The sequence below is a fragment of the Barbus barbus genome, assembly GCF_936440315.1.
Source record: "Barbus barbus genome assembly, chromosome: 43".
Taxonomy (NCBI): domain Eukaryota; kingdom Metazoa; phylum Chordata; class Actinopteri; order Cypriniformes; family Cyprinidae; genus Barbus; species Barbus barbus.
Genome location: NC_136721.1, coordinates 19,910,084 through 19,937,373, shown reverse-complemented (window position 1 = coordinate 19,937,373; position 27,290 = coordinate 19,910,084). Strand labels below are relative to the sequence as shown.

General features: G+C 36.2%; 3 protein-coding genes across 5 annotated transcripts; 2 read left to right on the top strand and 1 right to left on the bottom strand.

Annotated features, from left to right (window-relative positions):
• The first annotated feature begins 1,750 nt into the window (after positions 1-1,750).
• Positions 1,751-5,191, top strand: LOC306862372 (bis(5'-nucleosyl)-tetraphosphatase [asymmetrical]-like). 3 transcript variants are annotated; one of them, XM_079405148.1, is made up of 4 exons: positions 1,751-1,879; positions 2,212-2,668; positions 3,366-3,492; positions 3,707-5,191. In XM_079405148.1, the coding sequence occupies exons 3-4, from the start codon at positions 3,369-3,371 to the stop codon at positions 4,024-4,026; spliced, it is 444 nt and encodes a 147-aa protein (XP_079261274.1). In that variant the 5' UTR covers positions 1,751-1,879; positions 2,212-2,668; positions 3,366-3,368; the 3' UTR covers positions 4,027-5,191. The 3 variants fall into 3 exon arrangements, with proteins under 3 accessions (XP_079261274.1, XP_079261275.1, XP_079261273.1); XM_079405149.1 differs by lacking the exon at positions 2,212-2,668 and having other exon boundaries at positions 1,754-1,879; XM_079405147.1 differs by lacking the exon at positions 2,212-2,668 and having other exon boundaries at positions 1,754-1,879; positions 3,309-3,492.
• On the bottom strand, positions 4,846-17,478 carry LOC306862371 (ubiquitin-conjugating enzyme E2 R2-like). The gene is made up of 6 exons (XM_079405146.1): positions 16,761-17,478; positions 15,363-15,563; positions 11,589-11,675; positions 11,359-11,456; positions 10,757-10,891; positions 4,846-8,084 (listed from the first exon to the last, which is right to left on the bottom strand). Exons 2-6 carry the CDS (start codon positions 15,537-15,539, stop codon positions 7,829-7,831), a joined length of 753 nt encoding a protein of 250 aa, XP_079261272.1. The 5' UTR covers positions 15,540-15,563; positions 16,761-17,478; the 3' UTR covers positions 4,846-7,828.
• A 1,035-nt stretch (positions 17,479-18,513) lies between these two features.
• On the top strand, positions 18,514-26,714 carry LOC306862906 (ubiquitin-associated protein 1-like). The gene is made up of 7 exons (XM_079405987.1): positions 18,514-18,697; positions 22,122-22,170; positions 22,288-22,412; positions 22,492-23,295; positions 24,184-24,342; positions 24,430-24,531; positions 24,770-26,714. Exons 2-7 carry the CDS (start codon positions 22,131-22,133, stop codon positions 24,908-24,910), a joined length of 1,371 nt encoding a protein of 456 aa, XP_079262113.1. The 5' UTR covers positions 18,514-18,697; positions 22,122-22,130; the 3' UTR covers positions 24,911-26,714.
• Positions 26,715-27,290: the final 576 nt, after the last annotated feature.

The window sequence follows — 27,290 nt, the reverse complement described above, 5'->3', positions numbered from 1 at the left end:
ACTTTTCAAGGTTTGCTAGGCCTTTTTAAATAAACTGCCATTTTATTAGGACTGTAACATGTCATTAAAGTTTAATAAAGTAGTTACATTTTCTGACATCCTGACAGGATTTCTACAGATGTTGAAAGAGATGTGGTTGGCCTTTTTAGTGTGTGATGTAGACTTCATAACATTGGCAATGAACTGCAAAATTAGATGTATGCAGCATTTCTCTTTGAGTAACAATGTTTAATAATAATAGGTTGCACTACTTTTCTGTAAAGTGTAATTTACTTTGCTTAAAGAACTTTGCTACTTATTTTTCTGTTTGTATGGTTGAGATCGTATGCATCTGATAGGAATCCACTAGACACTAAGCACAATTTACAAAACATTATAATTACAGACCCACATGCAAAGACCATCATAGTTTTGATTAAAACAAGAACCCAGATGGCCATTCCCATTTCAACCATTAAAGCTCATGAAACTTTGCTGTTGTTTTTGTTCAGATTTTTCAGCTGAATTTTGATAATGTTCATATTTTTTTTATTAAACAAATTAGATGAGATACAAGATATTTCACAAATCAACATGGGCACATTGGCTTTAAAGTGCAACATGCAGTCTTCCCAGATTTATAGCAGCTGTGAACTGGTTTCACAGGGAATGTGTTGGCCAGTGCTTGCCTTTAAAAAAACTGTTCTGACACTAATGTAATAATAAAATCACGTCAAATGAATCACATTTGTTTACATTTTCTTTTGTAGCACAGAATTCTTAAATAAAATTGTTTAAAAATCTTCAATTCTTTAAGTTATTTACCCATTTCAGTTTTCATACTAAGAGGTTGCATGGGGAAAATGTCCCACAAAACATCTGTGTTGTTTTAGAATTGCTCACAATTATTAGACATGTCTAAAATCTAATTCAACCACTTGAAGTGTACCATTGAGGAAGACTTCCTTTGTCCTGCTTGTGTGTAGTATGTGTATTGTAAAGCTGTGAAAAGTGCTATAGAGGTATAATTGGAATTGTTTTTCACCTTTATTTATATAGCACTTTATACAATGCTGATTGTGTCAAAGCAGCTTTACAGTGTCAACAGGAAAATAGAGGACAACAACAGTCATTTTCCAGCTAAAGTCAGTTCATTGATGATTTAGTGATGTCATCCACTTCAGCTCTCTTCCAATAGTGTGCAATCAGTCAAGTGTCCCCAACTAAGCAAGGCAAAAATGTATTTTTATGTATTAACCAGTGGAATGAACCACGTCTGTACACTGTCTTTTGTAGCAGGATTTGCTTAGAGCATTAACGTCCATTTATTTATTTATATAATTTCATTTATTTGTTGTATTTTTGTCCAGTACACAAAGACAAATTCATTGTACGTAAACCCATTGTATCTGGCAATAAAAGGGATTGTGAAAGAACTTGTGGAGCATTGATTGAAAGAGTTTGGAAATTTGTATGATCAAATCATAATCATTCAGCAGCATTAGAAGTGCTTTGGCTGGAGAATGACGTTAACTTATTGTGACAGTAAAACTAGATTTTGGCTAGCAAACAGGTCACAAGTTAACACTGGCACATTTCCTTGATTCAGCCATGCTGCATAATGTTACGCCGAGAGTAAATCAATGCAGCTCGGTGCATTCATTACTGGCGTCTCCCAGCGCAGCTGTTTTTGGGCGTGTTCGAGACCCATTCCAAACAGACATTTTTTTGTTTTGTTACGTAATTCAGGACCTGAACCAGGAAGTTGGTCACCAGATAACACGGAAACCAGTTAAACCGTAACACCTGCATACTACGCTCTCCATTCATTTATTAATTTGCCAGGTTATGTCGCATCTGTTCTAAACAAAAAGAAACATTGAATCATTACCGGCTAGACGTAAGTGAAATGATTTCATCTTCAGCTATAGCTTAAGAGCAGCTAATGAATGGTGTTAGCCTGCTATCTCGACTAGAAATCGGAAATCCAGGCATATTACACATAAGCGAGTCCAGTTTCATTAAGTAGTATTTCCAATCCACAATTTGTATTTAAACAACTTCAAACACATTCAAAAGACTTGTAGTTGACATTTCCTGTTTGAAAACCTGCAACTTCCTGTTGTTTCCTGAATTAAAACTTTCGTTTTTTTATCCATTATTATGCGATGTGCTAAAATAATAATAATAATAATTAATTACATTTATATAGCGTTTTTCTGCATTTCTAAGCACTCAAAGCGCTCTACATTGTGAGGGGTGGTGTCTCCTCGTCAACCACCAGTGTGCAGCATCCACCTGGATGATGCGACGGCAGCCATAGTGCGCCAGAACGCCCACCACACACCAGCTTACTGGTGGAGAGGAGACAGAGTGATGAAGTCAATTAATGTAAGGGGATGATTAGGAGGCCATGATGGTCAGAGACCAATGGGGAAATTTGGCCAGGATGCCGAGGTCACACCCCTACTCTTTTCGAAAGACATCCTGGGATTTTTAATGACCACAGAGAGTCAGGACCTTGGTTTAACATCTCATCCGAAAGACGGTGCTTTTTGACAGTATAGTGTCCCCATCACTATACTGGGGCGTTAGGACCCACACAGACCACAGGGTGAGCACCCCCTGCTGGCCTCACTAACACCTCTTCCAACAGCAACCTAGTTTTCCCAGGAGGTCTCCCATCCAGGTACTGACCAGGCTCAACCCAGCTTAGCTTCAGTGGGCAACCAGTCTTGGGCTACAGGGTGATATGGCTGTGGCTTTTTAAAATGACAGTACACTTTGAAACCAGACAGACCTGCTAAGACCAGCATGTTTTTTTTTTCTCAGCTGGGTTTCTGCAAATCAGAAGTATAAAATAGTAGTTTCAGGTATTTTGCAAATGGCATATGATATTTTATGTCTTTTTAGAAAGCATAGTTTAACCTCTACAGTTGCATGTGCTTTATATTATTAAAAACTAAATAAAATTATTAAACAAAACATTCTCCAAATAAATATTACATATAAAATTTGTACAAAATTATACCATTGCAACACATCTTTAAACACTGAAAAACTGTTGTTAAACTATAAAACAGTAATAAAAGTGAAAATTGTACATAAACTTAAAATTGTATACAAAATAGGATTGATCTGTTTTAAAAAGGGAATAAAATATTTAATTATACAAGATGTTTTAATTATATTTATATATGTACAAACTAAATCAGCTATGATATATCTTTTCAAACATCTCAAATTATGTATCAGTTTAATGAAGATTAAAGCATTTGTTTGTATTTTACACATTTATCATTCACTTTTTTTTTTTTTTTTTTTTTTAGAAAAGCACAGTAAAAATATAATAGCTGCATGTGCTTTACTAGACTGTGTACTGGCAGGTTATGGCATTGCGGGCATGTGGATTTGTCATTTTTCGACGTTTGGTCCAGAAGCCTCCCCCTGATAATATAGAGTTCCTGCTGCTGCAGACCTCTGACAGGGAACATCACTGGACACCACCCAAAGGTGCATCTCACAGCTTCTCTTGATGCTTTTTCCTGTGTTCAACTCATTTAACTCTCAATTTCTTTTTGAACCACTTTAGTCCTGTCCATTTAAAAGAATATTATGGCCTATTTTCAAAGTTATGCTTATTTCTACACACAGAAAATGAGTCTGAAGAAATCTTCAATTTCTTAGTATCGTTACTGAAAGAATAACATTATCCTCCCCCCATAAGGTCATGTTGACCCTGGAGAGGACGACTTCACCACCGCCTTGAGAGAGACACAGGAGGAAGCGGGTTTAGATAAAGATCACCTGTGTATGGTAGATGGCTTCCTGCAGAGGCTGCACTATCGGGTCCGAGGAAAGGACAAAGAGGTCCTCTATTGGTTGGCTGAGCTGCGTGACCCAAACACACAGGTCGTTCTCTCAGACGAACACCAGGATTACCGCTGGGCCAAACTAGAGGACGCCTGCAAGCTGGCAAAACAACAGGACTTACAGGACACACTTACAGCAGCACAGCAGTATCTAGAAACACAGGGCAAACAGTAACATTTACACTTGGTTTTGACAGTTCAATGCTTGCTCTCATCTTAATAAAATAGTTTTAGGATGTTGAATTAATGAAGGTTTAAAGGAGGACCTGATGTGCTGTATGAAATTTGACTGTGGGAATAGACATTTGACTTCCGTTCGTTTTGCGTCTCTGCTTGCTATGCTGAATTTAATTTGAATTCATAAAAGGTTGCTGCCAAGTAGTTAAAATGTTACGACAAATGCACAACCTCTAAATCTCCACCAACTAGCAAAACAAAGCTGCCATTCATTCCAAAGAATGTTCCGGGTTCAATACGAGGTAAGCTGGAATGACGCCATCTGTGGCAAACTGTTAATTCCCACCGAAAAATCACTTTGAGAAGCCCATAGACTATCAAAAATAGTCTATAAATTGTATGCAAGTTGTTTTGCTATGAATCCTGTATCATCCAGATTGTCCTAAATTATGAACTAAAATGAAACCAGTAAATGAGAAACACTGTTTAAGAATCAATGATTGTTGTATTATTTATATTCTATTATAATTTGTATTAATATTTTAGAACGAGCTGTTATTTTGATATTTTTCATTTTAATTTTAGTTAGTGCTTTGACATTTTATTAGTTTCTTTTCAAATATTTTCTAATTGGTTTTATTTTTATTTCAGTATTTCAGTAATTTTAGTACTTAAACTTCAGTTTAAAATGTTCAAAAATATTGTTTAAATTCGTCATCTAATGATTAGCTTTATTTCAATTAACAAAAATGTTTTTTTTAGTAGTTTTAGTCAACGATAACAACACCGTCATGAACTGAAAGCACCTCTAAATGCCTTGTCTAATGGTTTAATTGCTAAGGAGCATTAACTCCTGTACATACACACAAACAAAAATGAATTGTATTGTGATCATACAAGCACAGTCTTAAAATGATCATACTGGACACCCCCCCCCCCCCCCCCCCCCCCCCGAACTCAAATGCTTATGTTTAGAATAGAAAAAGCTATCAATTTAGAGTCATTCTTACTGTTCTCCATTCTTCCTTATGTGAATATTTAGAATGATATTCCCTTTAACAATATTCCAAGAGAAAGGTAATGCATCGAACTTAGAGCAAATAATGACTTCTGTTGTTTTGATCTGACTCAGGACCACAAATCCTGTCAAAGAATAGCATATGAAAAACAAAAAAATCATTAATGAAACATTAAAAACACACTCATGTCACACAAATAATAAAATCCTTCAAGACAAATCCACTGTAGACTAACGTCACAACACTTTTTCAAATGAACTTGTTTTGCTGTGCACAGGGGTGCAATACACCGAGTCTCTTGCTGAATGTGTAAAATCCAGTCCGATTGAGCCGGCAACGATAGTTCTAGATAGTTCAGCGAGTTCATGATGCTCGGGAGAGTACGAGAGCACCGTTTCCTCACGATCCTCACATCCACACTCCCTTCCGGAGGGGTTTTGTAGGACCAGGAATCAGCATCTGTGTCCTTGGCTGGTTTGTGGGAATAAAGGTGTACCTGAGACCCCATGTGCATAAACATCTACGCTTCCACCCCCATTAATGAGACCTTAGGGATTCGCGTGCCTCATCGGATGATTGACGCATCATATAAAACACATTAAAACGACGGCACCATTGCCAACGCAAAAAAAAGCATAAGACCAGGGACGAGAGGGCTCACACCGATGAGCGAAATGTCTTCAGCAGTCACTGATCTCAAACCCCGTACTGAAAAAAAAAAACTCCCAAGATTTTCTGTCAAAATCCGTGAGAAAAGGAAATGGTTTGGTACAGCTGCTCGGACACTCATACGTGATCACTTACCAAGAGTATGTGTACATTTAAAAGCATAACGGTATAATCACCTTCAGACAAAATTGGTGGATGGAATATTAGGGGCCGAACGTGGGACATCATCATAGTGACTTAAACAGTCTCATCATAGTTTCTGGGTCAGCGAAATGAAGGTGTGCTGGAAGTAGTTTTAATGTTGCTGAGCACTTGAAAGCACCTTCATGTGCCATATAATCTGACACCGTGATTTAATGGCTCAAAAAGCTGAGGTGATTTGGGGGTAGGAGCTGTGCATAAGAGGATGTAATTGTGAAGGTGACCCTGCCGATGTGGATGGCTGGTCAAAATGACGAAATTAAATTTTATGAGAAGGAAACAGTCTATTCATTCTCCATTTTTCCTCCCTTAAATGCTTACCTTTCTAGGTGGGATCTTAGGTACATATAGTGGAATCGGTGAAGCCCTATACTGTAAAGACAGTTCTGAAGAAACTGTAACTTGGAAATTAACAAAACATTCATTTGTTGGTGATTTTACCAGGCGTAACTAGCTCATGGGTAGGTTGAAGGGTTAGTTAGTAAAAAAATTAAGTTTTATCATTTATTTACTCACCCTCATTTCATTGCAAATGTGTCTGGCTCTCTTGATTCAAACTGGCACACTGCATTTGGTTATGAAACACACAAGAATCAATGGCTTGGAGCATAAATGAGAGCTTTAGTGATATAAGGAAGGACTGAAGCCATTGTATATTGCAAGTTTTTCGCAATTCTGACATCTCACAGTCATTCTTTTGTTTCCGCCATATAATAAATAATAAAAAGGGCAATTGCAACTTCTTATCTCACAAATTTTTTATTCTTGCAATTGACCTTTCGCAAAAACTCGGTCTCCTTAGTTAATGTTGCTATGTCTGACAAGCCATGCCGCTCTGACACTACACATCATGTTCTCATGCAGTGAAAAATACATAGCGGAGAAAAGAGGAAACTGACAACACGCCAACAGACAAGACAGAGCAAGCTATTTCTGGTATGAAACAAGGTCTCAGCTTTCAAAATTGGTCTTTTTTTTTTTTTAAGAAATTCAAACAATAAATACCATTTTGTGGCTCTTTAAAGTGTCTCTTCCTCTTTACTAGTTATAGCATGAAATAAACATGAATGAACATCGGAACGTATTTTATTTCAACTGCGGAAAGACATCAAGCATCAAGACATCAAGTTTAAGTCCACCGAAGTTAATCTACTCTCCTGTCTGATTTGTTTGTCGGCCAAGCTGGCAGTTTCGGGGTTATGATTGGTCAAATCACCTGTCAATCAAGCTCTTTGCGAAGGGTCAATTATGAATTTAAATCTCACAACTCAGACTTTTCGTCTCAGAATTCCGAGTTTATATCTTCAAATTCCCCCCCAAAAAATCTCTTACTTCCAAGTTTTTATCTCAAAATTGAGTTTTTCTGACTTTTTTCTCTCTCTTTTTTTCCTTCTTATGTACTGTTTTTGCCTAATATATAGTAGGGGAAATAGGTGTATTTGGACACTGGCATTGTTTAGTTATTACTTGTGGAAAAATCAGCTCAGAAACCTCAAAACAGCTTGACAAGATTTCTCTAGAAACATGAGGGTGAGTAAATTACAACAGAATTGTAATTTCTAAAGGGAACTAGCCTTCAAAAAAGGGTTGCAATTAACAAAACATTTTGAAATGAGCATGTTTAAGGTGGCCTGACAAGCTCTGATTATCCAAAAGCCCTGAGGTTAAGAGGCAGGAGAAGGAGGGATGTGAAACATTACTAAAAATGACTGGTTTTGTGAACCCATAGTGAACTTTACTTATGAATGGGGAGGTGCTGAAAAGGACAGAGATCTTAAGTAATGAGTTTTTTGGAACAGAGTGAAAAACGAAAGCTTTAAGCACAGGAAAAGAGAATTTGAAGCATGAGGCTGTCAGGGTAAAGAATAGTGAGAGGGCAAAGGTCAGTGTCACGGAAACGGTGGAAGGAGGTCAAGATTCCTCATTGCCAGAGTCGTCTTCATCGCCAAAACAGTCCCCGGCCATTTCACTGCCAATCCCACTGGCCTCTGCCTCATCTTCGTCATCTTCCTCCTCCTCTATGTCATCATCATAAAGATCGTCGTAGAGCAGGTCAGAGCTACTGTCGTGGGAAGGCACTTTGGTCTGGATGCAGTACTCAGCTAGCGTCGTTGGTACTTTAACTCCATCTCGCTCTGCATCTGCCTTAGTGGACACCACCTGCTTCCTGTGCACAATGCAAAGACAGAGTCAGCAAACCAGTTAAGGCTTTTTGGAACAGCAGCAAAAATAACACCTATCTATCTATCCATCTATCTATATATAAGTGCTGTCAAACAATTAATCGCGATTAATTGCATCCTAAATAAAAGGTTTTGTTCACATAATCTGTGTGTGTGCTGTGTACATTTATTATGAATATATAAATACACACATGCATGTATTTCAGAAAATCATTTGATGTTTATATATTAAATAGATTTATATATAAATTATATTAATATAACTATATACATGTAAATATTTTAAAATATATACTGTACGTGTGTGTATTTATATATACATAATAAATATACACAGTGAACACACATATATTATATAAACAATTTTTTTTATTTTTGATGTGATTAATCGCGATTAATCATTTGACAGCACTAATATATATATACATATTACCAGATTTTTTTCAGCAAGGATGCATTAATTTGATCAAAAGTGACAGGCATTTTTAATTTGACCAATATGTTCTATGTCAAATAAATTATTTTTCAAATAAGTTCTGACAAAAAAATAAATAATTATTACGGTTTCCACAAAAATATTAAGCAGCACAAATGTTTTCAACATACGGTAATAAGAAATGTTTCGTATGCATCAAATATTAGAATGGTTTCTGAAGAAGCATGTGACACTAAAGACTGGACTAATGGCTGCTGAAAAGTTATTTTAATATATTTCTAAATGTTAAATATTCATTAATACAATAATATTTCTCAATATTAATGTTTTTATTGTATTTTGGTTAAATGAACATAGCCTTGGTGAGCTTAAGAGACTTTTTTTTGTTAGAAAAGAATGTCAATAAGGGAAAAGTTCAACATTTTTCACTAATGTTTACTTGCCCAAGGGAAATAAAGACACTCGGAGCAGCATGTCCTGAACTTCAGTGAGATGGTGCAATGGAAGTGTGTTGGGCCAAAATCTGGCCTTAGTCAATGTTTAACCTAGATGTCAGCCAAAGTTAATGTCAATTGTCAAATGTCAATTTTGACATTTCCTGAAGAATAGAGAAGTTGCGCACAATGCTTGGGTTTGCTGGGCGGTTGCCAGGGTGCTGCTGCTGTTACTTAGGTGTTCTGGGTGGCTGTTGAAACGCTGCTATACAGTTCAGTGTTCCTATACATTTTCCATTTCAAAATTCCATACTTTTCCAGACTCAAATTTCCAAACCTCCTAGTAGATTTCTGGCCCATTTTTAACATAAATGGTTCATACAGAACTATTTTCAGCTTTATACTGTATTTGGTATATATTACAGTCATCTGTAAATATTTTTATTTTTTAAGTTTTTTTTTTTCATTGATATTCTTTAAGTGATAGAAACATACAAGTGAACATACAAAGCCCCTAAAATATATTTTTTAAAATAATAAAAATACACACATTTGCATGCACACAAGAAACGTTTTTTGTGCCCTCGAGAAACTATTCACATGTGCATGGGAATTTTTTGCATGCTTACACATTACAATTTCTAGTTTTATATAAACCCATTTCCTTTGTGCATCATTGCCATCTTGCTATGAATAAAGTGATGGATGCACATGAATTAATAGAGATCTACTTGCTCAAAATTTGGCTTTCCTCTAATGGTTGTACCTCTAATATCAAGGCCTAATGTCCAATTTAGCCTCTGTTCCGGCGGAAAAACCATGACACGAAATGGGCTGATGGCATAATACGGCTGTGTGCATTGTCCTATTTGCCAAGTCCTATTGGCCTTAGGTCTCTTTAACACATACTCTGTGGCACCCAAGTAACCATACCACGAAATGGGCTAATAGCGCAATTGGTGGCTCAGTGTATGTTAAGTTTATTAGTTTCTTGTGCGCACATAAATATCTGTATATTTCTTTAAAGGTCCTAGAGGCCCTAGAAACCCAAATTGCAAAATGAAAAAGTGCACCTTGCACCAAGTGCACCAGTCGTGTTTGACAATCACTAAAGAATCATTAAACAGCTGCCATGAAAACACTTCTTGTATGATAAACTTATTTTCGTTAAATTCTTAATTTTCTATTATAAAAAAACTAAATAGGTTAAAACATTCTGGAAATGCAAATATTTTTTTTTCCATACTTTTCCAAACCGTGTAGGAACCCTGACAGTTGCTACAGTTGTGAGTTTTGTGTTAGCATGTTGCTGGATCTCTGCAGATCAAAGAAGGCTTCACAGCTTCTTTTAACAATTGCAAATGTAACAGCTGCGTGTATAAATATATTTCACTTCTTTTCCCAAAGAACAAGCAAATTTCATGAGTGCTCAGGGTGGATGCTTACTAGCCTTAATCAGAAACACACAGCCAAGTCTCTATGATATTCTTATCTCTAGATATGGCTTAGCTCCACTACTTCAAAGTAGATTAGAGTTAGAGATTTTAAAAAACCATTAGAAAGCATCATTCATAATATATTAATCATTTAATTATATGCATCTGTACTTTGTACGGTTTGAGGTGAAGCAAATAAAAAAAAATTGAAAATTCCTTTTAATATTAATAAGTCAAAGAGCAGGAGAAAATGTTGCAGATTGATCTTTAAACTTAATGTAATTTGATGGAAGAAGCAGAGTATGTGTTTTCATGGAAGTCATTTAGCCTAGATGATAAAGTGGTCGTACCTTATAATCTCTGCGTATTCCTTGTCCTTGCCTTTGCTGTCTCTCCACTTGCGAAACATGACCGAGGCATCCACGTTTGCAGGAGAAAAGGTGTTGGGTTCATTCAGCAGTGAGATCACGCTCAGCAGGATTGTTCTACAGACAAACACAAACATTACTCTACCGTTCAAAGGTTTGGGGTTGGCAAGATTTCTGAAATGATTTTGAAAGAAGTCTCTCATGCTCACCAAGGAGGCATTTATTTGATCAAAAAATACAGTAAAAACAGTCATATTGTGAAAGATTATTACGATTTAAAATAAATGCTTTCTATTCTATATATTTATTTATATTTTAAAATGTAATTTATTCCTGTGATAGCAAAACAGTAACAGCATCATTACTCCAGTCTTCAGTGCCACAAGATCCTTCAGAAATCATTCTAATATGCCGATTTGCTGCTCAAGACAAAAATCTTATCATTATCAATATTGAAAACAGTTGTGCTGCTTTATAGTTTAGTGGAAATGGTTATTCATTTCTTTTTAGATTCTTTAATAAATAGAAAGTTCAAAAGAACAACATTTATTTGAGTGAAATTCTGGGTATTTTCACCAGAATACCTGACATTCTGTGTGGGGTTCCATCGTTCTGAGGGCAGCTCTCCGCTCTGAGGGTCATCCACAGGAGGATGGAGGATGGAAATACACACGTCGCCATTCTGGGGTAGAGAAATGTACATTAAGCAACAATGGCAGCATTGTTATGATTACTAATGTAAGTTTTAAGCTGTTGTAATCCATTTGGAGGCGCAGTAAACATGCATTAAACAGGCATACACAAGCATTTGCACCTCATAGATGTTCGGATGCCACATCTTGGTGAGGAATCGGAAGGTCGGAGGAGAGTATGGGTAGTCAATAGGAAATTTTATATGGGCCTGGGAAAGAGACAGAGTGAAACACTGAGCATTATTAGCTCGCATATGAGCCGTATTATAGCTGGTAAACGAGCCGTTATAAATCGGTCCCTGACTAAAAGGGTTCATATAAACATAATTCTCATGAATCTCAACATCATGTACTCTTCATAAGGTTTCTGACGTGGTGCCAAAAACACGCTTGAGACAACAGTGCAATTCAACTAAACAGTACAGTACAGTGCTGTGTTAAATGCTGCACTCTCTTCAGTGCAGTGCAGATAGTACTATTTTGTGCTGAATGTTGTGATTGTGGTTATCATAACAATAGTGATTTTGAAAGTAATTGTGGCTTTGAGTTTAGTTATAACAACTGCAATGGTTGTGAGAGCAGTTATAGGTTATGTGGCTATGGCCATGAGTACGGTTTTAAAGGAAAAGTTCAGCCGAAAATGAAAATTCTGTCATTAATTACTAACCTTTATATTGTTACATTCCCATATGAACTAATTCTTTGAAAGGATCCGACTCTAAAGATTTGTCCATTTAGAAATTGCTCACACACCAAACAGAGCTATGGCAGATGTCACTATTTGCAGTGAATAACGGTGATCAGTCAAATTTCAATCTTTTCCTCACAAAGTTATGACTCTATAGTGCATAAGCCATAAAAAGTAGTTTGAATTTTTTTTGAAACCTGAAACCTCTAGTCACATTCTTCATGATATAAAGAAGTCCAACAGGTATGGAATGACATGAGGGTGAGTAAATAATGAGAGAATTGTCATTTTTGCTTTAAACATGAGTGCAGTGCCACTCTAGACTGTATCTTCTCTGCGAGTGGAAATCCTGCTACTCACCACTGCTGTTGACTGCTGATTACGTATCAGACTACATGAACTAGCTAGTGCTCAAGTCAGACCGCAGCGCAACTGTGACAGCGTGAATGAAGATATGAGTCTCAGTCAAAGCATGTAGTGTTAGAAAGCTAAAACCTGATCTAATCTAACTTCATTAGTGATCATTAGAAATAAATAGCAACAAATGACAGCTTTTTGAAGCTCTAAAAACTGGGATTTTCACAGGAAAACTTGCATATATAAAAAAATAAGAACATACACATTACATTTGACGTATAACAAATTATAAATGCTATTCAAAGATGCAATATCTATATCCATGCAATTTCTTGCTGAAGCCTGATAACTGCACATTTGAAATACTTTGTCTGATGGGTGGAACCCAAGCCTGTGTTTAGAAAGATACCATAATCTTCCTCAAAACCTGCTGTATTACAAATATAAGCCAGACTATGCTGTTGGGACCTAGTTGCTCAGTTATGTTTTTTTGAAAGACAAAGTGATGTTATGCTTTATGAGGTACTATGAAGGTACTTGCTATTAATTACTTGTGTAATTAAGTGTAATTTCTGTGTAACTGAATGTTTTACTGTTTGCACCAAAATATAATCCTTCTCCAAAACTCATGGGGGAATCAATTTATAAATTACTCTTATATTTAAGGAATTGTTCACCTAAATTAGAATTTACTCACTCTCAGAACATCTAAGATGTAGATGTAGAGCCAGCAATATTCTGGAAAGAGGACTTGTTAGCCAGAGGCAATTGTTTGAAGTTAAAATGCCTTGATGGATTTTTTTTCTTACAAGCATGCAGCTTTTCACTTCACAAGATGTACAGGTGCATCTCAATAAATTAGAATGTTGTGAAAAAGTTCTTTTTTTTCTTGTAAGTGATTTCAAAAAGTGAAACTTTCATATATTTTAGATTCATTGCATGTAAAGTAAAACATTTCAAAAGTTACAGCTGATGAAAGTCAAAAATCAGTATCTCAAAATATTAGAATATTTACATTTGAGTTTCAATTAATGACCATCCCTACAGTATTAATTCCGGGTATCACTTGTTATTTGAAACCACAATAATGGACAAGACTGCTGACTTGGCAATGATCCAGAAAACAAACATTGACACCCTCCACAAAGAGGGTATGTCACAGAGGGTCATTACTGAAAGGGGTGGCTGTTTACAGAGTGCTGTATCAATGCATATTAAAAGCAAAGTTGACTGGAAGGAAGAATTTGGGTACGAAAAGGTGCACAAGCAACAGGGATGACTGCAAGCTTGAGAATACTGTCAAGCAAAGCTGATTCAAACACTTGGGAGAGCTTCACAAGGAGTGGACTGAAGCTGGAGTCAGTGCATCAAGAGTCACCACGCTCAGACATCTTCAGGAAAAGGGCTACCGAGCCACTTCTGAAACAGAAACAATGTCAGAAGTCCAGTGTGAAGTTTCCACAGTCAGTGATGACTTGGGCTGCCATGTCATCTGCTGGTGTTGGTCCACTGTGTTTTCTGAAGTCCACAGTCAACGCAGCCACCTACCAGGAAATTTTAGAGCACTTCATGCTTCCTTCTGCTGGCAAGCTTTATGGAGATGCTGATTTCATTTTCCAGCAGGACTTGGCACCTGCCCACATTGCCAAAGGTACCAAAAGCTGGTTCAATGACCATGGTGTTACCGTGCTTGACTGGCCAGCAAACTCGCCTGACCTGAACCCAATAGAGAATCTATTGGGTATTGTCAAGAGGAAGATGAGAGACACCAGACCCAACAATGCAGATGACCTGAAGGCCGCTTTCAAAGCAACCTGGGCTTCCATTACACCTCAGCAGTGCCACAAACTGATCACCTCCATGCCACGCCAAATTGAGGCAGTAATTAAAGCAAAAGGAGCCCCTACCAAGTATTGAGTACATATACAGTAAATGAACATACTTTCCAGAAGGCCAACAATTCACTAAAAATGTTTTTTTTTTTTGGTCTTCTGAAGGATTCTAATTTGTTGAGAGAGTGAATTGGTGGGTTTTTGTTAAATGTTAGTATACATCATCACAATTAAAAGAACCAAAGACTTAAACTACTTCAGCCTGTGTGCATTGAATTTATTTAATACACGAATTTCACAATTGAATTACTGAAATAAATGAACTTTTCCACGACATTCTAATTTATTGAGATGCACCTGTAAGTTTATGAAGTGGAGTCATGTGGATTACTTGTGGATTATTGTGATGTTTTTATCAGCTGTTTGAACTCTAATTTTGTTGGCATTCATTCACTGCAGATGATTCATCGCTGAACTCGTGATGGTAAATTCCTCTAAATCTGTTTCCATGAAGAATGAATTTTAACATAACAAAAATGGCATTTTTATATATGAATCAGCCATACTAAATTGTTACCTTAAATTCATAAACAAAACTTCACCAAAGACTGTGACCTGTGGCATATTATGATACAATAATATAACTTTGAAGGAATGATGAGAATTTTTTTTTTTTGTGGTAAATTTGAGGACTGCGTCACGGAAAGTACTGACTATTGCAGTTAATTATATGTCCCTAAGAATTGACTACAGGGAATATGATTAAAACGCACTGTCCTTCTCTTTTTAGCTCTCATATCGAGATGTCATTAATATCTGTCAGGGCTAAAAATAGAGATCTAGAGTATAAGCAACACACCAACCGGAGAAAGAAGAACTTGAGAGTGCAAAACAAGTATGTGAGGTATACTTCACAATTAAATATTATCATGCAGACTTTAATTTCTTTATCCGGCTCGCAACAACCTAGTCCACTGGTAAGCATTCACGAACATCATTTAAATCCACACAAGGCTAACCTTAAAGTAGCCCCCTTCATAAAGTGTGTTTGGAGGGCCAAAGATGGCCACCTCCCAGTTGTAGAGGTCCGACTCCTCCACCAGAGTGATGCGGAAACCTTCCACTGGCTCCTCCTGCAGGGATTTCAGCTCCAGCATCAGAGCCTTCTGAGAGCTCGGCATCTGCTGGTGTGCCATGACAGTCCTGATCCTTCAGCCTTTCTGTGGATTCAATGAAAACGAGTTTATTTTATTTTTTTCAGAGAATATTATATATGCGTGTGTGTGTGTGTGTGTTTTTTTTTGGACAATCCCATTGTGACAACTCATTATTAATGTATATAAGTATTAAATTTGGTATTACCTCTAATATAACCTTGACCTATAAAATAACTTTGGCTTATTTTGTTTACTGTGTTGAGAGTTGCTGAAATCGCGTTTGGTCTCATACTGTATCGCGTATCTTGTCAGTGTCTGCACTTGCTTGGCCATTTTTAGTGATCAATAGGAAAGTGGGTTCAGCTGAATTCTAGCAGTGATTTGTTAGATAGGTATAAAAAAGGTTATTATACAGCAGCAGCCCTTGTGCGAAGCCCTCTTAGTGTGAAGACCAAAGAGTGTAAAGTATATAAGTATCGCTTTTTATATTTATTTTATTTTCATTTATATGTTTACTATTGAAATGTTGTTGTATGCATTTGTCAATTTTATTTAATTTCTGTATTTTCTTAAATGTGTGTGTAGATAGTATTTACAGAGTTTTAACTTTTAGTTTTAGTTACTTTTTCTTATTTGTAAGTCGCTTTGGATAAAAGCGTCTGCTAAATGACTAAAAGCAAAGTAAGTAAGTAAAGTAAAAAGCACAAAAGTATTAAAAATATTATCTCTATCTATCTATACATACAAGTATATGTATATATATATATATATATATATATATATATATATATATATATATAAATAAATATATATTCATACACACACACACACGTTACATTACATTTATTAATTTAGCACTCACTTTTATCCAAAACGACAAATATAACAATAGTGTACACAAGTGTACAAGTGTGTGTGTGTGTGTATATATATATATATATATATATATATATATATATATGTATATGCTATTTGGCCGTTGAGAAGTAAAGGAAATTGCAAGAAAAAACCTGTAAAAATGTACAAATGTATGATTAGATTTGTATAGATTTGTACACTTTTGGCAATATAGTGTGTATATATATATATATATATATATATATATATATATATATATATGCTATTTGGCCGTTGAGATGTAAAGGAAAATGCAAAATGAAAGAAAAAACCTGTAAAAATGTTGTACAAATGTATGATTAGATTTGTATGCAAAAGCTAAACAACATTTTGATAAATAAAAGCGTTCATACAGTTTATTACCTGTGCTGCTCCCCAGGAAATGTGATGTTTGGTTGCCTTAAAGTTCCAGCTTCATGTAAATATTAATACGTTTCTGATATTTATTTATTCCTTGGGGCCCAGAAGGGACTGTTAACCTTATTTTTCCTTTGTTATTTCTCGAATCCTGTTGCTTTTCCTGTTAGGCGTGAAGTTATCCAATCTTCAAGCAGATGTTAAGACAAATAAATCTATTTATCACCCTTCTAATCAATAAAAAAATAAACAAGCCGTTTATTCTGTGTCTGCTGCTGCTGCCCGCAATGGAGGTGAAGGCGATGGGTGGGAGTTGTCCTCGTATACTGCTCTAACGTCTAAAAAAAACTCTAAAGCATGCAAATAAATCTCTAATTTCGCTTTATATGATGCAGAATATGTTTGTCAAACCCTGCGAGTCGCTGTCATCACGCCGTTCGTTGCGCGTCTTCGGCTGATCAGCTGCTTGTTTACATTTGTTCTGCTGCGAGGCTATAACGCATCTTCAAAACCCCCCGTTTGCGCAAAGAACCGACTCGACAGTGAATTAACGAAAGTGTATGGGTGTTATGAGAGTGGGCTATGGAGATTAATGGGAGCGCAGGAGAGAGATATATGAACGCAATCGACAGGTGATGATTTCTTTCGCCGTTTCTCAATCGCTTCTATTGATGCTTCCGGTTATCATAGTGCGTGCCTGTGCACGTCTGTACGCCAGTACGTCATGACGCAGGACACTCAACTGTAAATACTTGTCACTCGTGGAAAACTATACACACAACATATGTGTTATTACACAGGTAGTACCTATTACATACAGAAAATATGATATTACAATTATTTAAATATGCGTTATATATATAAATGAGAATATTTTAGTTAGAAAAAACGTACTTTATAATACACGTAATAAGAATATCCACAACAAGCTAAATAAAAAAGTGTAAATACGAATTAAAATGCAAAATTAAGATAATAAACAATAATACAAAAGATTTAAATGGAAAAGAAAGCAGAAATAAAATTATTTTCCCTAAGGAAAAGTCCTACTATGTTGGCCTGTGTAACCTTATATCCTTTTATTTCAAAATCAGCTGCTTTGCATTATGTTTATGTCTATATATTTACATTTACATTTAATCATTTAGCAGATGCTTTTATCTAAATGAGGACAATGGAAGCAATCAACATCAACAAAAGAGCAATAATATGCAAGTGCTATGACAAGTCTCAGTTAGCCAAACAGGTTTTTTTTATAATTATATAATAAATAAAAAGAAAACAAATAGTTAGAATAGAAAAATAATACAGAAAGCTAGAGTTAGAGGCTTTTTTTTTTAAAGAAAACTAGAAGAGTGCAAGTCTTAAAGGAAAGAAAATAAATAGGCCTAGACAAAATAGAATTAGAACTTGGAAATATATAACTTTGAAAATGTAATGGTTGGTTAGATAGAAGGAAGGAAAGATGGATGGATGGATATATAGACAGATGGACAGAAACACAAACATGATAGATAGATAGATAGATAGATAGATAGATAGATAGATAGATAGATAGATAGATAGATAGATAGATAGATTTAATCTCTTAATTATTATTACAGTTCGCAAATAAACAATATTCAACAAACTAAACTTGATAAAAACATTCCTTTCCAGGTTGATGGACTCAAACCCGTGCTGAACCCATGTGCAAAGGCCGACACAGATGACGTCTCCTCCCCAGCTCTTCTCTGATTGGTCGAACCTGTCATCATTCAGTGGCAACGCATGTCGTCACAGGAACCAAAGGAGGCGGTCAAACCAAGATGGCGTTCATCGCGGGAAGCAGGAAATATACTCGGTTTTTAGTAAATCTCCTCATCTGAGAGCGTCGACCGGAGCTTTTATGTCCAAGGACAAGTGAGAGACCTATTTGGAGACTGAAGACAGAGCAGATACTGGTAAGGACACCGGTGGGACAGTTTGAGGGGCGGTGGCAGGGGAAGTCGGGCCCTGTTAGGTCGCTTCACTAACCTGAACTGAAACAAAACTAGACAGTTGTTTTTAACCAAACGTCCACATTCACTTCCGTGCTTGTTTAGTTCTTAAGTACCAGATCTTTGGTTTTAAGTCATAAATATCTTAGTTATTTGATTGATATGACAGACAGAAAAGGATAAAATCGTAGTACAGGGCTCGCAAAATTTCTAAATCCCTGGTAACGTTAGCCCTTCGTGCAGGTAAGTTACTCTTCAGATTTTGGTATAAAATAAAGACCATAAATGTCAATCAAAAACATTTTCAAGACACAAATATCAACGAATATCAAGGAAAGAGTTTTATTTGACTATTTACAAGGTATCTGCAGAATTCTTAAATCTATTTAAGGCAATTTGAATTTTTTTTTCTTAGTTTTAAATAAGTGAAATGGTATAAGGCCTTAAAAACTCTTCAGTTTAGTTGTATCAAATTTAAGGACCCGTGGGAGCAATGTTCCCTCTAATTTGTTTTCTTGCTGAGCTAAACTTTTCTCTATCGGTCAGACATTTCGGGCACCTGAGCAAAAGCATTCTTTATACCAGACCTGTACAGCACGCACACAAAAAAGTGTGTCACTTTTAACTTTATAATGTGCTATTTATATTTGATTTTACCCTTGATGTAACTAAATGATGTACATTTTAGGTTACCTGAGATATCATTTTTACTGTACAATACAGTTTGGATCAATACATTTTTTAAAAGAAGTTTCTTATGCTCATCAAGGCTGTATCTATTTGATAAATACTGAATATTTATTTCACAAAATAATATTGTGAAATATTATTGCAATTTAAAAGAAATGTTTTCTATTTTAATATACTTTAAAATGTAATTAATTCCCGTGAAGCAAAGCAGTATTTTCAGAGTCACAGGATCCTTTAGAAGTCATTATAATATGCTGATTTTTAATCAATGTTGGAAACAGTTGTACTGCTTTTTTATTTAATTAAATTTTTTATACTGTACTTTTTGGGACTGGTGATATTTCAAAAAAACTAAAAGTTAAAAAGAACAGTGTTTAGTTTTTGTGTTACAATATAATCTATTCAAAAGTTTGGGGTCAGAATGTTTTTTCTTTCTTTTTTAAAAATACTTAAAGAAAGTTAAATAAGCTTTATTCAGCAAGGAGGTGTTAAATGGATAAAATTGATAGTAAAGACTTCTATTGTTAGAAAATATTTCTATTTTGAATAAATGCTGTTCTTTTAAACTTTTTATTAATCAAAGAATCAAAGAAAAAAGAAACCGGTTCCAAAAAAATATTAAGCAGCACAACAGTTTCAACACTGATAATAAATCAGTATATTATTAAGATTTCTGAAGGATCATGTGACACTGAAGACTGGAGTAATGATGCTGAAAATTCAGCTTTGATCTCAGGAATAAATGCTATTTTATAGTATAGGTATTAAAATAGGAAACCAATATTAGAAATTGCAATAATATTTCACTATATCACTGTTTTTTCTGTATTTTTTAAATGAATGCAGCCTTGATGAGCAAGAGACTGAAAGACTCAAAAACAAGGTCAATTATTTATCAGGTTTTTAATATAGCCCTAACATAATATATTATCAAAACAAACTATTTAAACTGATAAAATAGAATACCAACTTAAGCAAAACTTAAGCTGAAATCTGTAAGTTAAATATAAAAAACGTGAACATATGAATTCTTCTATAGCTGTCTAAACATGGTTATGAAGTACAGTTTGTACAATACTCTTGTGTGTGACTGTACATGTTTCAGAGTTTTGTTATCGTTCTTTGCCCATCCTCCGCTATTTCCAGCACTTAATCAAGCCACTCTTCTTTAATATATGGAGTTTTATTTATTTGCGTTGTCTCTCGTGTTGAGCGCACCGCAACCATTAAAGTATTCTACAGCGACTCATTTGGTGCATATCGTTTTCTTTCTATGAAACCTGTAAACCAAATTCACCGGTTCTAACTCTGTCGGGAGAAATATATGTCATCATCCAGTTTCAAAATAAACCAACTTGTCGCAAGACTATCTTTTCAATATATCTAAAGATTTATTGTTGAAATTGAGCTGGTATAGGACTCATCTAGGTTGCTTTCTGAATGAATTTCTCGTTGTCTTTATTACGCAACAAACCTGTTAGCTGTATGTAGTTAACAGACTGGTTATGATTTTTTTTCTTTCTGATCAGCTGCTATGCTTTTTATGTAAGAGATCATGGTGGGGAAATTACCTCAAAACCGGTTTTATCAGCTTATTTGTCAGCATGTGATACACTTTTGTGCTAGTTCCCTAATTATCTTCACATAGATTATAATTTGTACTTAATTTATTGGTATGTTTTAGGTGGTAAACTTCCTGTAAATGTAGAAGTTTATCTGTTTACTGTTTCACAAAGTCCAAGAAACGCTTGTAATTTAATGCTGGCCTATGCTGTTTTCTAGTGATCTGCTAATGTTTTTCTCATCAGTTTTCGAAAGTATTGGATTACCAGTATACACATTTTTATTAACTTTTTGGCAACCATCATTAGACAAATGCATTATTATTATTATTTGTTACTTTCCCATTTTGTTTTGGGCATGTCTAACTCTTATGATTGTAATGCTATACATTTCATACAATTTATGCAAAAAAAAAAAGCTAAATACATTCATAAAGCAGTGTTATATCTTTTAAAAGTGACAGTGTATAATGTTGTAAAAGATTACTGTTTCAAATAAATTATGGTCTTTTCAACTAGAGTAGAGTGATGGCTGCTGAAATGACACTTTTAAAATATATTACTTTATATTAAAATATATCACATTTCAAAAGTAATATGAGTATCTGCAGATTTTGCTGTATTTATTTGATTAAAAATACAGTAAAATCTGCAGAATTATGAAATATTACTCATATTACTTTTGAAATGTGATATAATTGTAAAGAGAGTTTCAGAACTGTACTGGTAGTTTATATATAAGTCAAACAGATTACTGGTCATATCTGTAATGGTTTTCATTGGTTATGACCTAGATTCAGTTTGGTGTATGGAATTAAGACCAATAGTTCGATTACTACACATGTATAGTTAATGAAGTTTATTTAAATAACATATTTCAATAGCGACACAAATAACTTGGCATAATGACAAGCAACCAATTCTGTTGTTATCTTAAACACAGTTCTGTCTTATATTTATCAACCAATTTTGTCAGATTAAAAAGATATCTGAAACCTTGCTTGTTTGAAGTATTGGATATTGATTGTAATGTTTAGGCTATGTTCAAAAATGGTAACTTCTGTAAAGGAAAGTGTAAAAAAATAGATAACTGACTGCAGTTTGTATGAATTTATGTTGTTTGTCTATTTCTTTAGTTACTCTAAATGGCTGCGAGGAAGTCTGGATCAGATATCCACAACAACGGTGAGTCAATCATTTGTCCTGTTTGTTTTGTTGAAAATAAAATTAAAGCATGAATAAATGACTCATTATAGAATATTTTTTCCCCATGTTCTTCTTTTACTTCACTCGATGTTCAAGGACCCGTCAGCTACCTTGATGCTGTTCCTTTCAAGCTAAATGAGAAGTTCCGCTGTCCCTCAAAAGTGGGTCTTCCCATTGGCTTCTGTTTGTCTGATTGTAATGCCATACTTTCGGATCTGCAAGTAAGTCAAAATTCCCTTTAACTTTCCCTTATACAAATGTTTTTGGCAGAAATAATTAAGGCTTTGCTTTATTCTTCAGTATGACTTTAGTCTAGAGAGGCGGAGCGTTCATTGGGGGGAAGAGCTCGCCAAAGCGCGAGCTGAGGAGGCTCAAGCAGCGGAAGCCGCCCGGATGGACTCTGAAAATGAAAGGCAGGCTGCTGCTCAGGAAGCAGATGTCGGATTGGTTGGGGGGAAGAAAGCACGCCCCTCTGATGATCAGGACGTTGTCCCACCAGCATTGAACCCGGTTTTAGCTGGCCTACGGCATAACGCAATTCTCACGCCTCTCCCAGCCCCATCTTTTGGACCAACACGACCAGCACCTAGCAACCCGCCTCCACAGACTCTGAACTTAGCAGACTTTGAACGAGAGGAGGACCCTTTTGACAAACTTGAGCTTAAAACACTGGACGACAAAGAGGAGTTGCGGAATATTCTGCAGAGCCAACCGCAGTCGTCCGTTTCGCCGCCTCCGCTTCCTCCAGCAGAACATCCCCCCACTTTTCTCAGTAATATGCATCCAATTCAGGCCAAAGCAGGAATCTTTCATAAACCCAATGGACTGATTGGACTGCTGGACTTAGACCGGGGTGGGATTGTGGGGACCCCCTATGGACAGATTGATGCAGACCGCCCATGTAACATTCGGTCACTAACTTTTCCCAAGCTTTCAGAGCCAGGAGACTCCCCCTCAGAACCACCTCTTAGCGTTTACCCAGCAGCCCAACCACGCAGCCTATCCAACGGCACGCCACCATCCCTGCAGAGAACAGCATCAAATACCATCACAACACTCCCACAAGAGCAACCTGTCTTCCCTCAGAATGGCACACAGAAGCAGGTATCGTAACATGGGCGGAAACATTTGCCTGTCAGAGCTAATTGTTTGTATGTAAAATAGGTAATGCAGACTCCTTGGAAAAATGTGTCTGTGGTGACATTTTTTGCAAAATTATATTGTGTAGCTTCTCGTGTGTTTTGTGACAGTTTCAATGTGAAATGGTCAGTGAGTAGCACTAAAAGCCTTTATTCCAAAACAGATTAACATGAATTTGGCAACATTTTATGATGTTGGTTGTTTTGTTGCATCAATTTGGAAATTAAATATTCAGTGAGTGGCACCAAAAGGTTAATGCTAATTATTAGAAAATAATATATACTTTATCACCAAGTGAACGACGCATTATTGTGCCATCCCAAAGACGCACAAAAACACTTTCACTGACTTTGTCATTAACTGTTCCCATCTGGTGGAAGGACCTGCCCAACTCAATCCGAGCAGCCGAATCCTTACCCATCTTCAAGAAACGGCTAAAAACTCATCTGTTCCACATCACAACTGCAATGCTGTACCAGGGGAGCTACAGAGCAAGTTTACTACATCAAAAAAGCCATACATATGGAGCTGTTTATTTGGCGCATACATCAAAAATGACAAACTATGCACTATGGAAGAAGTGTTTTAAGATCATAACATAGTGTTATGCAAGTAATCACATGAAAATAAGTCTTTATTAATCAGTGATCTGCCCCGTAATCATAATTTGTGTGAAAAGGAATAAAAGTTGTTGGTGTTTTACTGCTACTAGTGGTCATTTGAGTTGGAAACTGCAATGAATATGTATAGGAATATTTTTGGAGATTTGCAAAAATGTAGATAGAGGCATGTTTTTATATTGAGCCTGGGTTGAAAATATTTAAACTGATTTTCTACATAACATCTTTGTAGTCAAACCAGGTCACAGCGACTAACCAGCCACCTGCTGCCACGATCCTACACGGACTCTCTCCCAGCGAACGACAGTGTGTGGAGATGATTATGGGCATGGGTTATTCATATGAGGGTGTTCTCAAAGCCATGCAGAGACGAGGACAGAATGTGGAACAGGTCAGTTTTTAGCCTTAGTATTCTTAGTGCAAGCCTGTGATACTTTTATGTAAACAAGACTGTTTATGCCATTGGTCTCATTCATAGGTGCTGGAATACCTGTTTACTCACAGTCGACTGTGCGATCGAGGTTTTGATGCGACTGCTGTGGAGGAGTGCTTGGAGATGTACCAGGGTTCAGAGGAAAAGGTGGGTGAATTCTAGCAGCCACAAATACACACGCAGCCTAAATTACAATCTACTGTCTAATTAGAATATACAGTTGCATGTGTACTTGATATCAGAATTGCAAATGCTTGTCTTGACGTACTGCATTTGAATGGAAAAACATTCTTGTTTTATTTTCTGCATTACATTTTCCGTGCAATTAAAAGTCATACATGTTTGAAAACAATTTTTGTACTTATGCAACTTTCTCTCTCCTCAGGCTTTGGAGTTTCTGCAGCTAATGTCTCGGTTTGGAGAAATGGGCTTTGAGAGGGACACTATTAAAGAGGTACTGCTCGTGCACAATAACGACCAGGACAAGGCGCTAGAGGATCTGATGGCCCGAGCAGCTGCAAGCTGAGCCCCGAGAGTCTCTCCTCCTCAAGCCAGCCCTCCTTTGGCCCTCAGAGGGATCCTGGCTGGGGAAGGATGGGATTCTCTTATCTCTAAGACAAGACGACTGATTTTGTACCCTAATAAAGATATACCTCTTGGGGTAGGGATTGACGGCACCACCCAACAGTGCATTCATCCCTCCTAAGCTGTATGTCTGTTAAGTGATCTTAGAATGGTGATGAGTGGGAGGAGCCGAATCCTCCTCTGAGAATCGGCATTGGCTAGTGTCTCTATTGCCATGGTGACAGGCTAGAATGGGCGGTGCTGGAGAAACAGAACTGAGCAGAGCCCCACTGACAGAATAGTGACACTCGTAGCCATTACGCTGCCGTCTCCCGCTGCTGGACACTGGCTTTCGAAACTGAAACCGAAACGCTCATAAATACAACCCATGGCAGAACAGAGACCCCACAGAAGTGCCCACTCTCTATTCTGTCTCTGCTGTTTGTTTGTTTGTTCATACATTGTTTATATGTTCGACAGGCGGAAACACTTTATCTTTCTTCATTTGTTCTTTTTTGAGATTGTGTTTCTTTGCTCTTTGATTAGGAACTGCTTTAATAGAACTAATCATCATTATGTAAGTTCACAGAAAAAAAAAAATACTGCAGTAAACTTTTGCCCAGTTGGCTTTTGCACTGGAATGAACACATTTGGCAAGTGAAATTGGCAAGTTCGGCTGGAGCTGCAAAATTTAAACGATGCCGCCACATTTTCAAAAACTGACATGCAAATACTGCACAGGCACACTGAATCACAGATGATAATATAAGCATATTTAAAGATCTGTATAGATACACTGTCGGTTTCCATCTGTAATAAAGAAATTGAGAAACTTAACACAGTAATGAGGTTAACACCTTTATATGAGGTTTATTCTGAAATCTGTTGAAAAAGCTAAAGACTGTATAGCTGCGTGGATTTCTCAAAGTTTGGGGGCAAAATAAAATTTAGCAAATCTTGTTCTGTTCAGCAAGGATGCATTTTAATTGATAATAAGTGACAGTTAAAATTTTTATAATGTTAGAAAAGATTTCTATTTTAAATAAATGCGTCAAAGAATCCTAAAAAATCTGTCACTGTTTCCACAAAAATATTGAACAGCAGCTGTTTTCAAGATTGATAATTCTTAAAGATGTTTCTTGAGCAGTAAATCAGCAGATTAGAATAATTTCTAAAGGATCATATGATACTGAAGACTGGAGCAATGATGCTGAAAATTCAGCTTTGCCATCACAAAAATAAATTACATCTTAATATATATTAAACTTGAAAACAGTTCTATTAATTGTAATAATATTTCATAATGTTACTGTTTTCACTGTATTTTTGATCAAATAAATGCAACCTTGGTGAGCATAAGAGATTTCTTTTTAGAAATCATTAATAAATTGTACCAACCCCAAACCTTTGAACGGTAGTGTTCCTGATAGTTGTGCAATAGAAGGATCTGAAGACGAGACTGTGAATGCTTGTGGCACATTAGAAACTGTTTGAATGGTCTTTTAGAGTTTTGGTCACCAGAGGAAACCTGTATGTCAGTTCAAATATCTCCACATTACCTCATGGAATTGACCAATTTGCTTGGTACAAGAGATACTGGCTCCCTCCTCAGAGGAACGCAGGAAAATGAGCAGAACTCTGCAATATAAGAAATTTACTTAAGTAACAAATTAATATAACACATTAACTTCAGTAGGTCCAACGTCTAACCTCATACTTTCTGTTACTGACTTTTGATCTTCGATTATCCAGGTCTATTCAACCTCAAAAAACTACAAAAAAAATTTTCATTGTCATATATTATATATATATATATATATATATATATATATATATACACACAAAAATGCCAAAAGTATTGGGTCACCCCCTTCTCATGAACAGTTTTGACTACTTTAGTAATTTCTATGAGTACAAATCTTAATGTTAAAGCATATAATGATATTCTAGGGAATTGTGTGCTTCTAATTTTATAGCAACAGTTTGGACAGGACCCTTTTCTATTCTAACATGACAGTGCCTCTGTGTATAAGGCACGGTTCAAAAAGACATGATTGATGGAGTCAGTGTGGAAGAACTTGACTGGTCTGCAGAAAGCCAAGTCCTGATCCCAGCTGAACACCTCTGGTGTGACTTTATATGCAGACCTTGAGCCAAAAACTCATCACCAAACACCAATGACTTGTACATAAGGGTACTGTCATTTTAGACACGTCCAAAACTGTTGCAACAGAGATGGAAATACAATTTTTAAATACATGAATTATGATTCCATCTTTCTTGCCACAGTTTTGTTAGTGCCTTTTTCTGTTCTAAAGGGGGTGTAACACTTTTGGCATTAT

Excerpts from the sequence above, each read along its gene's own strand:
- LOC306862372 (XM_079405148.1), top strand. The coding sequence starts at position 3,369 with ATGGCATTGCGGGCATGTGGATTTGTCATTTTTCGACGTTTGGTCCAG. Across the intron at positions 3,493-3,706 it reads TCACTGGACACCACCCAAAG|GTCATGTTGACCCTGGAGAG; the intron begins GTGCATCTCACA and ends TCCCCCCATAAG.
- LOC306862906 (XM_079405987.1), top strand. The coding sequence starts at position 22,131 with ATGGCTGCGAGGAAGTCTGGATCAGATATCCACAACAACG. Across the intron at positions 22,171-22,287 it reads ATCAGATATCCACAACAACG|GACCCGTCAGCTACCTTGAT; the intron begins GTGAGTCAATCA and ends TCGATGTTCAAG. Across the intron at positions 22,413-22,491 it reads CCATACTTTCGGATCTGCAA|TATGACTTTAGTCTAGAGAG; the intron begins GTAAGTCAAAAT and ends TTTATTCTTCAG.
- LOC306862371 (XM_079405146.1), bottom strand. The coding sequence starts at position 15,539 with ATGGCACACCAGCAGATGCCGAGCTCTCAGAAGGCTCTGATGCTGGAG. Across the intron at positions 11,457-11,588 it reads GGCATCCGAACATCTATGAG|AATGGCGACGTGTGTATTTC; the intron begins GTGCAAATGCTT and ends TCTCTACCCCAG. Across the intron at positions 10,892-11,358 it reads AACCCCACACAGAATGTCAG|AACAATCCTGCTGAGCGTGA; the intron begins GTATTCTGGTGA and ends GTTTGTCTGTAG.